Source organism: Vulpes lagopus, chromosome 24 (assembly GCF_018345385.1).
Source record: "Vulpes lagopus strain Blue_001 chromosome 24, ASM1834538v1, whole genome shotgun sequence".
Taxonomy (NCBI): Eukaryota; Metazoa; Chordata; class Mammalia; order Carnivora; family Canidae; genus Vulpes; species Vulpes lagopus.
In genome coordinates, this window is record NC_054847.1 from 15568659 (window position 1) to 15581551 (window position 12893).

At 38.0% G+C, this 12893-nt stretch overlaps 1 protein-coding gene across 9 annotated transcripts in view; it reads right to left on the reverse strand.

Annotated features, from left to right (window-relative positions):
• NCKAP5 (NCK associated protein 5) overlaps positions 1 to 12893 on the reverse strand; it is a 947236-nt gene that overhangs the window by 178198 nt on the left and 756145 nt on the right. For all 9 annotated transcript variants that reach the window (XM_041739534.1, XM_041739539.1, XM_041739533.1 and 6 more), the window contains one exon: positions 5668 to 5787. In XM_041739534.1, coding sequence (XP_041595468.1) covers positions 5668 to 5787 — 120 coding nt within the window. The remainder of the gene's footprint in view (positions 1 to 5667; positions 5788 to 12893) is intronic.

Consider the following 12893-nt stretch of genomic DNA (forward strand, 5'->3'; position numbering starts at 1 on the left):
GCTGGTAAGAATGCACTGTTGGAGGGAGTGTCAATTGTGACGGCCTCTATGGAAATAGCATGGACATTCCTTAAAACGTCAAACATAAAACAACCATATGATTCAGCCACTTCTGGGCATATATCCAAAGGAAACAAAATTATTATCTCAAGGAGATATCTGCACACTTATGTTCATTTCACTATTAATTATAATAGCTCAGAGATGAAAGCAATATAAGTATTCATTAATAAATGAGTGAATAAAGAAAATGTAACACATGCACACACATACACACAGATGCACGCAATCCATTGGCACATGAATGGACAAAATTGTGATATACATATACATGTATATATATGTATATATGTATACATATATAATATTATTCAGCCACAAATAAGAAACTCTTGACATTTGTGACAACGTGGAGGGACGTTGAGAACGTTATGCTAAGACAGAAAAAGACAAATACCATATGATCTTATATCTAAGCAAACAGAACTCATAGAAACAGAAAAGAGACTGATGGTTGTCAGAGGTTGAGAATGGGAGGGTGAGGGAAACTGGTAAAGGTGGTCAAAACTTGCAATTATAAATAAATTCTGCATATATCATGTACAGCGTGCTGACCAGAGTTGACAATATTGTATATTTGAAAGCTGCTAAGTAAGTAGATCTTAAATGATCTCATCACAAGAAAAAAAATTGCACATCTGTGAGGTGTTGGCTGTTAACTAAACTTATTATGATGATCATTTCATAATATTTACATATATCAAATCATTGTCTTATACACCTTAAGCCTATACGATGTTATGTCAATTATATCTTAATAACTCTGGAAGAAAAAATAATAAAGACAATAAGATACAAAAAACAAACAAAGGAAAACCCTGTCCCACCAAAAACTATGTAAAAAAAGGTATGTAAATAAATGTTGAATCATCAATAATATACAACCAATACATATAGTGAACAGTGATAACATTGCTGGGAGGTGAAACATAACATTTAGCATAGTTCTTGCCCTCGCAGAGATTACAAGTTAGATGAAATTAAGCATGAAATCTGTAGCTCCTATGGGTTGTACATGACCTCTACCATCCCTGCCACGAGAGACTAGGATTCCAGAATTCCATACAGGACCATGATCTGCTTAATTATGTGGGATGGGTCATTGATACTATAGGGGCTTCAGCAAGGGAAACTTCCAGGAGCACTGCCAAGACCCTGGAAGGCCCCTGGAAGGTGGCAGCACTGGGTTGTCTTAGAGAATGGGATGTATGGCTTGTGGATAGGTGGGGAGAGGTGAGTGTATCGTGTGGCATCCTGCCAAATCAGACTCATGAATAAATAGATTTACACTCTGAAAATATTTAGGGGAGAAAAAATAAATCAGAAGTACAGTAGAATTTTAAAATCCTCTCATCTCATATGAAATAATACCATAAAACAAAACACTAGCAAAAAAAAAAAAAAAACACCAAAAACAAAACAAAGAGCATGCCAGGAAATAACAGCAAATGTTTACACCTTGGTTCTAAGCTGTCAGATTCTCTACTGTTTGTGTGAATAATCTACCCTATAACATTCTTTTCTTTCTATCCTGGCCTAAGGATATGGGTACTAGGACCCTTTGAAATATCAGATGAGAAGGAGAAGAAAAAACTGTTAGGCAAAATATATATATATATATATATATATATATATATATATATGAGAATAATATTTTATCAGAATAATGATAACACAGGTGTCCAAAACAAGACAAAAGCAGAACATACAGTAGAGGGAAAAATCATGGATGCTACAAATCAAGAAGCTTTCAGAAATGTGTAAATATAGTAGTCTCCTTGTTGCATTTCACTGCAGAAGCCCTCTGATCTGACTTGATCACAAGTGGCCCAGTTAATCAAAATGTCAGAATACAGAATGAGAAAACTGTTCCTCATGCTCATTTGTGTTCCATGCAGAGGGAGCACAGAAGAGAGGTGGAAGGGAGGGACTGGAGCCGGATCATGGGATTAGATTCCCACTCTTTCAATTGCCAGCTGGGGGACTTTGTGTCTGAGTGTCCCCATTTGTGAAAATGGGTGCAAGGATACTGCCTTTCTTATAGGATTGTAATGGAGATTAAGTCGGTGAGCACTGTAAGGGCTGTAGAGCAGTATCTGACACATGGTAAACACGATGCATTTGTTAAATAACATTGTTGGTAGGGCCAAGGCCACTTTTTTGCCTAGGGATCCTATTATTAGAGTCTAGGCTTTTTTTTAGTGGGTGAGAGGGGGGCTTCGAACACATGGCTTATGCATTGTTTATGCATATGTCTTTGTTTTGGGTTTTCTTAACAGTGTAACTAGAACTTAGTCACTTGGGAAACAATTTGTATGCAGAATGCCTCTTCGTTTAATACAATTCTCCAACTCCCACATTTTTTTTTAGTTAGGCACCTATATTTCATTTGATCTTAAACATTTCTTTAGTGACTTGCCTTTATAGATGCTTTTAAAGCACTCAACTTTATTTTATATAAACAATTCTTTTGGTACACATTTTATAGGTTTACATAGCAGTTTAAAAATTAATCACCGTAAGTACTACTTGCATAAACATACTGAGTTACAAAAATGGCTCATTTATGGTGAGCATTCAACTCAAATGGTAAGAGAAGTAAGCATAGTTAATGGAGAACTGTACTGGCTGCCAATGTTTGATGAATTGAGTGTGGTTTAGTATGATTTCTAAGAAGAAATGGTGAGCATTGGTTAATCTGGCCAGTAGATTCAAATAAGGTTAATTACAGATTCAAGTTCCATTAAAATATTACTTTGGAATTTTATTTGCCGTACTGGCTTCTCAATTCTTCAGAATTTAGCTCAAATTATCGATTTTGATACAGAGAGGGCCTCGTTATTATGATTTGTTACCACCTCTAGTCTCCAAGATACCAATTCTGGAAACTGGAATTACCACAGAACATTATTACCATTCTTAAGATTTTAAATTTTAGGTTAGATTTTTTTTTCCTCAGCATGGATCTGTTTCCCTTTATGGTTTCCCAGAATTTGTCAACTAATCCATAGAATTATCCCTTTTTGTTTCTCCCTTACAATAATAATAACGAAAAAAAAAAAGCTAAAAAATATCCGTGAAACTTTACTGTTTTTAAGGGACAAAGACTGGTTCCTGGTCCTAATAAATTATTTCCTTTTCTACTTTTTACAATCTATCTCCTAAAATCACAGTGGGTGCAACAATCTTCTTACTCTATTTCTCTCCAAGTGGGCACTTAAGATTGTAGATAATCATTAGGCTGTATTCAGCAGATGATGCCTAATGCAGGTTTCTAAGACTGCAGAAAACTACTTAGAAATCCACTGTACTGAATCTCCAATCTATGGGCAGATGCTGTAAGGCCAGTAATACTTGGGACCAGATGCACTGGTGGAGTTGCTGTACCCAAAAGCCACCACTCTCAACGAGGCTGGGCTGGACCAGCGTGACTGAGTAGCTCTAAAGCATCCACATAAGATATAAGACATCCACATAAGGAAAAGCTCAGAAGAAGGAGGTCATAAACTTCCTCTAGGTTTGTACAAAATAACTACCAACTTGCAGAATAAATTTGTATCATGTATTCATTATTCCATTCAACAAATAATTATAGAGCTTCCAAAGGTGCAAAGCAAGCACAGGCTGCTTTTACTTTAGCCAGTGCTCCACAGTATGTATTTGTGCCACCAGGAAATAAAAAATCATGAGTCACATAATTAACAGACCCCCTGAAAAGCCAGCAACTCCATCTATCTGTGATTGTGAGCTATGGATGTTAGAGAGCAGGCATCCCACTTTCTACCATTCTTTACAGAACTATTTATGGCCCATCTTTTAGAAGTGTTATTTAAATTAGGATGGCTCCTGGAAAAAAAGACTATTTGGGGAGCAATATAAAGTATGTTGGCTGAAAATACCCAGTGAATAAACACTGAGTTCCATTGTTAGCATACACACCATTCCCTGCCATTTGGATATAGATTTCAGAAATTTGTGACAGCCAATGAAAAAGTTTAAATATCTATGGCACATGTGTTTATTATGGAAATAAGCCATCATGATTCATAAACGGGGACTATAGATCCTTAAATATTGTTCCAGAAAAGCCTGAAGTTAAACCAAGCAAAATGGAAAAATTCATGAACATGAAACAGCTGTTAAAAGTAATTATAATATTGGATCTTGATATGAGAGAGCAAAAGAAATACAACATTATACAGATGCAAGATTCTCTCTGACAAACATTTGGTATGGTTGGGGCCAGGAAAGAGAATTGAGATAGACTAATTTTTTTCTGCATAAGTTTTGAGTCACAAATTATGAATTATGCTTTAACAGAAAAAGGAGAGAGGAAATTAATTTAGGAGATGTGATCTCTTGTACAATTCGGAGACTTGTTTTATTTTAATTTGGGGGGAAATTATACTTCGATGTTTGGGTTTATCGAACATCTTTCTTTCAGTGAAATGAACAGCAATTTCTCATTATTTCCCTGAGGATTCAAGGAAAGATGTTTATGCCAAAGTTCAGAAGGTAAGTTGGAAACACTGTCCCAGCCATCTGGAAAAGTATTGTCCAGCAGAACTTCCTATGGTGATGGAAATGTTCTCTACATACACCATGTAATATGATAGCTGCTGTCCATATGAGGCTTTTCAATACTTCAAATGTGGCTAGTTTGACACAGAAACTTAATTTTCATTTAATTTTCAATTTCAATGGTATCACGTGGCTAGTGATTACAGGGCTGGGCAGTACAGTCTAGACAATTCGCTGTCTTTTCACTTTCAGCCAATTGCTCAGGCAGCTGGGGATTATTTTTTGTACATTATCCCTGTGAAATCTTACCCTTTGCTAGCTTAGCCTCAGAAGGGCTCTAAGTAAGGCTCATGGGAGCTTGTTTGAGCAAATATACACATTAATAGGATTTAGAAAACCCAGGAAACAGCAAAGATCAGCCTTCCAGGCCCCTTTGCCAATTCCTAGGTCTCCCTGAAGTCAGGTGTGTTCTCTGGTGCTTTGTCAGGGACAGCTTTAAAATGATTCAAATTGTTTGACCTTCCATGACTTTGCATGCTATGAAGGAAAGCAAAGACGAATTTCAGTGAGAGCGTTTAGACAACAAGAACCTGAAAAATACTGAAGCAGAATATGGGAAGAACTGTGTGTGAGGAGGCACTCTACATGGAGAGAGCTATGAAAGAAAAACAAGCCCCAGCAGAATTTTTGATTACAGAGAGAAGGAAGTAAAGAAATGTGTTTTGGTATTACATAAAACTCTTCCTGTCTTATCATGGAATGCAAGATTACTAATACGATCCCCCAAAGTAATCAATTATTTCCAGGTTCCATTCCACGGCTTCACTTAGTTTACTAGAGGACACTTTCTGATGGCCCCTTTTACCTGTTTATTATTTGTTGATGTATTTCTTTATCTAAACGTAGCTTTAAAAAGTCAGAAATTTAAGAGATGTTCAATTTTAATGACATCCCTTGAGAAGGGAAAGAATCAGGGTTCTGATGCATGATGCTTTGCTTATGGAGATACTGGAAAATTTTGAACTTAAGTAACTTCTTGTCAATAGCATTTCAGTAGCAACGATTGTTTTCCATGTAAGCACCTACCTGGAGGAGCAGATCAGAAGTTGGTCTGATTCGCTGTTGGAACAGGATGCTTAATGTTCGATTCTGTTGTTCCAAATCAAACACTCTTGTTTTCAACTTTACACACTCCTCCCTTAGATCCTACAACAAATACAGAGAAAGAAAAAAATCTATTACTGAAAGACAGCTTTGCATATTATAACCATATTTTATCTGATATTCCAGACACATTGGTATAAAAATAGTATTTTTATCCTTCAAAGCCCCAGGGAATAAATCACACACAATGTTTTCTTCCATAGCCCATTGTCTGATGGAATTATTATGTGCAGAGAGGACCAATTTAAAAAAAAAAAAAGTACCTTGAAATCAGAAGTGCATTAATCTAGTATGCTATTTTTGAAGATGGTAAATGTTAGCGATATAAAGTCAATTTGAGTTTCCACCTATATATTTTGCCTTTTCACTGTCTTCATAAAAGCAATCATAAAGCACAAACCACAAGGACAATAATGTTTTTGCAGTGAATAGAGATTTGATGAACTAAAGAAACTATCACTTTTGATAGAGCCTTTCGCTGTCATTTGTAGAAACAAGTTGAAATTTTCAATGCTGGGGCTAATAGAGCCAGTGATGCATTTAGAGGGAGAGAAGCAACTCTGAAGTGAAGGCTTTAAAAGGCCACTTGAAACCTGTCCACATTCTGAACTGGTGAATTTCCATGTATTTGGTGTGGTTCAGCCTGGTGCTAGGGAAGAAGTTGAGTAGCCATCCCTGGGCATCCTTCGGCAGCACCTGTTTTGAATAGCTCGAGGACCACAGAGACCTTTCCCTTCAGCTTTCAGAAGGGAAGCTATAACATAGGAGCTTTAGGATTCTCTGGAATCTGCCAGTGAACTGCCTTCCAAACTAACCTGTGATAAAGATGCTTGTAGTACTTAAATGTCTACAAAAACTCTCTTTGATGGGGTTCAAGAAAGACCAAGGAGAATAATGTTCTAATTCAAAGTTCTTCAAAAGCTGACCCTTTTCTGCATGTCAAAGTTGGTCTTTCCTTACTTCCAAATTTTTTTGAAAAGGCTCTTGCCATATAAAGAAGAATGGTCTGCTTGTTGTTCACCAAAGCTCTGTGCATCCCTGCCATCCTCTTCCCTCCCTTGCCATCATGTTCCCTTCTCACTCCCGTCTTCTGTCCAGTCCAACTTTGGCATTTTAATTGATGTCCATTTCAAAATCTGTCTGTCTCCTCTCTGGTACTTTATCTGAAGTCCCCCAAAGACCATTCATTTTTCCAAACTCCAGTAAGCCCTTGACACCTTTTATAGGACATATAGCATAGACTACCTTATACTGATTTTATCTTTCATGCCTAGTCAATTCAATTTCAAGCTTGTCAATTAGATGGCATGTTCCTCAAAGGCAAGCACAAGAAGACACCACAATAAACAACAGCAGAAGCAGATCATTCTTCACTCTTTTATTCCATCACCTGGCAAAGTATCACATGTAGTGTGAACTTAATAAAGTGGGTGATTATTTTGTTAAACAGAATGATGATGACAAATTCTGCTCTCTGGGTGATTGAGGCTCTAAGTTTCTCAGAACTCCTAGTTTATGGATCTATATATTTTGATGTGGGGCAGATCCAGGGATTACTTGAGACTCTGCAAGCAAGACAGAGTACCAGGCAATAGCTCTGATCCCCAGGCACTAAACAAAGTCACAGAGGTGAGTGGGCCTGTCCATAACCTTGTGTCTACCTAAGTGTGAAGCTAGACAGATCCAGCTTCTGAGGCTTTACCAGAGCCTCATTATATCCAGATTATATATTCATTTATTCTACTTACAGAGGGCAAGGAAATAGGCCATGGTGTGGCTCACTGTATAGCTTATACTCTCTTCACTTTTTTAGTCAAAGGGGTAGAGCTTATGCATAGGATGTTTCCAAATGATTGCTACAAACGCAGAGCAGAGAAATGTCATGTTCAGAATGAAGCACCTGAGTCCAAGATCTAGGAGGGCAGCAGCCTCCAAAAGCAGAGGCAGGAATGTGTGTATGAGCATGAGCACATATGACATTTGGCAAAGGTCCCTCTGGGGGTCCAGGCACTGCTCACATTAAAAGGCTAAACTTGTTCCCTTTATTTAGAATTCAACCTCTGTCTGTGTCTCATTTACTCTACTTTTTGTTCTTAGCATGCATATAATTCTCTCTGCCCCCAAACACTAATTGTTTTTAGTACTGCTAATTAAGTAATTAATAAAACTTGAATGTGAAGTAAATAAATATTAATAGTACCTATTGGGTGGGAAAACATAATCATTCTCATTTGCAGGTGAAGAAATGGAAGCAGAAGCATGTAAGTGTGGATTTACAAAGAGAAAAGAGACCTGGAAGGAACAGGATCGAGGATCTTTTGCAGCAAAACTGAGATAACATGAAAGAGTTCTTCAGATGGGTAAGAGAGAGAGAGAGAGAGAGAGAGAGAAGAATAAAAGAAAAAAAATCAATATACTTTATAGAGATTTTTTGTACAGGTGCCCAAATTTCAAAGCCCATTACTGTTACTTAAGATGGTAAAAGTTCATTTAGCAGGAACACAATTTATTGACCTTGAGAACTGTTCATCACTCTTGGCTCATCTAGATTAGCACATGGCAGAGGAGGAAATGGAAGGCTTTAGGGGTGTGACTCTGGTCTTAAAATCATTAACGAACAGAATTGATCTGGTCCGAGAATCTGTAGACATAAAATAATTATTGCCTGTGTTGTTGTGATATTCTTGTTCTCTTTACTCAAGCTGTGGTTGGTAAGTGATGCCAGACAGTTATAATCTCAATAAAGTGTATTCAAAACCATGCATGCGTGCCCATGGGCACATACAAAAGCACAACCAGACTGGGCAGATGGAAAGAGAGAGAGAGAGAGAAAAAAAAAAAAACACAGCAATTTCTCTGACCACTGCAGGGAGACCTAGGCAGAGGGTGACAGTCAGCTGTCTGGATCCTCTGTACTTACAAAAGGAACCTGCTGACATACAGTAGCATATGACACATGGGGTCTCACTACAAGCATGGTTATTGTGACCCTGACCGTGATGGAGGTGAGACCTAGACTATCTTTCCCAAGTAAGGTGTCAGAAACAAATGAGCTCTCTGCTTAGATGCCATGATTGCCTCACCGAGGAGGCTGGGCCATCTGTTCTTTCTCACATTCTTCTTTTTTCCTAATATGTCCCAGGCCCCAAGAGGAAGATCCCACTGAAAACATAGGGTTGTGTCTTCTGCAATAAAAGAGACCTGATGTGTAATTTCATTAGGAGGGAAATAATGCCAACAGTTTGACTACATATAAGAAAGTGCAGAGGTCTTTGGGTTCAAAAAAATAGCCAGAACTGTTTTCCTTGCAATCTGCATGTCATTATCAACTGGAAACAGAATATGGGATTAAAGCTGAATGTGAGGGAAGCACTGGTGGCTCGGCGGTTTAGCGCTGCCTTCGGCCTGGGGCGTGATCCTGGAGTCCCGGGATTGAGTCCCGCGTCAGGCTCCCTGCATGGAGCCAGCTTCTCCCTCTGCCTGTGTCTCTGCCTCTCTCTCTCTCTCTCTCTCTGTGTGTCTCTCCTGAATAAATAAATAAATAAATAAATAAAATCTTTAAAAAAATAATAATTAAAGCTGAATGTGAGGGCAAATATACTGAGCAATGTGATAAACTGTTCTAAAAGACCCTGTATATCTTGATCTCGAATGACAGCTTCCCTGGAGTAGCCATGCAAATAATCCTGGCAAGTTTCACCTGCACTCAGGGCTAAAGAAGATTCTGGATCTACTGCTATGTAGTACCTACAAGTACAGCTGCTTTAATGCATTTAGAACTAAAACTTTACCTGCTGAAGTCAGTTTAATAAAGTGTTGATCGCATAGAAGTAAGACATATAGTGACATCACTGGAATATTGATGAAAACTATTTAAATCTGATTTTATCACGTAAAAATGATATCATACTGGTAAAATTATTTCAGATGCAATGTGTATCATGGGAATACACCAGATTGGGAGTTAGGGGGTCTGGACTCCAGTCCTCATTACCCACATGACCTGAGAATGTAACATATTCTGGTTTTGCCTCAGTTCCTTTATCTGTAAACTGGGCTACTGGACAAAATAGGACTTTAAGAGAATGTGTGTCTCAGCTGCTTCATGAGATGGCTTTTAAACGGCCACTTCATTCCTTCCCTGAAGCTAAATGGCCAGCATACCCACCAGTTTCTCCTTGTAACATTCCTTCAGTGGCTTTCACTGATATATCCCTTTCTTTGCCAAAGATGCAGACTTGTGTAAAAAGAAAAGGCAACTCTCAGACTAACCAAAGGCCTCAATGTCAAATATCTAAGAGGCAAGGCAGGTAACATAAACATGTGCCTGAATCAGACCAGCCCCAACGAACAGGATGTGGTTAGTCCTGTGGCAAAGTGAAAACCGCAAACCTTCATCCCAAATGCATTCAGATTAAAACGTTTCTCATCTGGGTGATAGCTAAACAGTTCATGTAATCAGAGTAAATTAAGGCCATAACCAAGGCAAATTGACAATCTCGGGATTAAATGCTCTCTAAGGTCTCTGGCAATTGTAAAATTCTGGAGTCTAAAATAAGATGGATTCTGAGAAAGCTTGACTCCAGATTTAGAAAGTCAGTTTTGACTGCACACATGTCAGATCCTGAATATCTCTTTTGCTGACCAGGACTGGCAATGTTTCCAGAAGTTTTAAGAAATCCATTGGCTCCTTTGCCCTTTTGTTCTATTTCCTGCAGTCATATCTAATGATTGGATTTCAATCCATCTGCTGATTTCTGCAGCCCCATCTCTGCCTGCTGAACTACAGTAGGGGAAAAACAGTAAGTGATCCAATGGGACTGTTGATGTTGAATGTTGCAAAGGGAAGATTTGGAGTGTCACAACCCTAGTTTGAACATATGGGCTTTGCCCCTTCTTGCAATCAGAACTATGGGAACACTATGTTCTTAGTTCTATCTTATAGGGTTGCAGTGAGAACAAAATGGCTTAGAGGATTTAAAGTGCTGGACATGAGGTCTGACTCCTTTTAAGTGCACAGCAAGTATAAACAGACCCTCTTCAGGGAACTGGATCCTATATACACCATTGCCAGCTGAATGGACACAGGTGGCCCAACTGCCCCTCTATTAGGGAAATATGTAGAAGTTTGGAGTTCTTTCAGATACAAGCTCCAAAACTGCCCTGCTTCTATCTGGTGGCTGCATTGCTGGATTCTCTCATGTGGAGCCTTATTCCATGTTGGTAAAGAAAAAACACCATATAAATATTCAGTTATCTTAAAGATCATGCAGGCAAATCTCAAGTTGATATGTTGAAAAATGACTCAAGAAAAAATATTTTCTTCCAAGTTTGATGATAGTGGCAAAACACAAAAAAACAAACAAAAAATAACAGTAAAGAACTCAGGACAGTTACGTTTTCAGTGAGTGTAATTGATCTAATGAAGATAAAATATATTTCAGACAAAAAAAATATTTCAGACAAAAATATGAGCTTGCCCTGAATTATTGATTTTGCTTACACTTGTAGCCTCGCACCTATGATTTGGAATCATAAATGGAAGTGAGCTGGGTTTAATGTTGTCACTTTAGCTTTACTGATCTAAAGGAGGGACAATCTGCTGTCTTAAGGGAATCCACAGGTTTCTGAGACAGATTGAATTACTTGACTAGGACAGTATATGTACATTTAACAGAAACTGATAAGTTCAGGGAAATAAATATTTTTTTTATCAGTATTGAGAAAAAGAAGTACACTGTGTTATTTCAAGATGCTTATCTGGGCCAGTTGATGATATGCCAGGAAAATGCTTTTTTGGTTGCTCATGGCAGGTTTGCTTTGTGTCATAACAAACGATATATTCTAAAACTGCATGGTTATGACTGTAATTTCACCTCAAAAAAAATCTTTTTGTGACTTGGATAAATCACTCAAGATTTCTGCTTTCACTCTGTGCCAGCTACATCCCTCTTTAGAATTAGTTTTCTCATCTGCATTTGGAGTACATTTTATTTCCTGTATTGTGCTCTTAATTAAAAAGAAATTTGAGTCTCTTTGTGTCAATTTTACAGTCTCTATAAAAACTGGGAGGTACACGTTTCTGCAGAACATGATTCTTTTGGAATCTTTGAAAATCCTGGCATCTCTTCCTGCCTCAGAGTGTCCCTGAGGTATGCTATCTCACACAGTAGCATGTCTTTTCTGTGTCTTACTGCTTAACTGTACCAAGGTAGATTTATCTGTTTACTAGTTATTACTTGGATTTGTGTAGCTATTTTTTGTGGCTGACCTGAAGGGTCTCATTTTCCTTTATATTGTACCATACAGCTTCCTTGTCTCTTTCCTGAGGCACCATTAAAAAAAGACAGGCATGAGAAGTTTTCGACAGTTACACACCGAGCTACAACAGTGCTTCCTTCATTCCTTAAGTTTATAATTAAATGAGCACAGTTTCTAACAGGAGGAAAGCAAATGAGAAATTAAAGCCTTTGAAAAAGAAAAAAAAAAACATTTCAAATACGCTGTGACAGAAATTATGAGATGCCCTTCAATATGTTTCTCCCCTTCTCCTACAATACTATGAAAGAAAATCCGTTCTCAGCTGGGCACCTACCCAGAATAAAGACTTCACTGTCACCTTCTCTAGGTGTGGCTGTGCGGTTAAGGTCTGCTCAAGGAGATGTAAATGGGGAGGTAAGAAAGCTCTTGGAAGTCTCTCTTAAAAGGCACCTTGTGTGTGCCCTTTATCTTCTTTGTTTTCTTCAGCTTTTCCTCATTCCTGATGGCTGGAATGTGGATGCAATGACTGGCGCTAGAGCAGTCATTTTAACCATGAGGTGACCTTGGGAATGGAGGCCACATCCCATAGAATAACAAGATAGAAACCAGAGACACTCAAAACCACATGGACTTTATGGAGCAGAGTAACCATAGCAACCCTATACTGCCTACCTATAGATTTTGTTATGAGGAAGAAATAGTATTTTAGCTTATTTAAGTCACTAGTAGTTTGGATCTCTGTTACTCACAATGGAATCTAATTCAAATGAATAGGTATAGTCAGATCTCTCTATTTATGCAATATTAATGTAAAACCTGAACCAGTTAAAATCATTTGAAACAGAAAGCATGATTTAACAAAAGCAGTTGAGGAGAAAGTCTAGCAA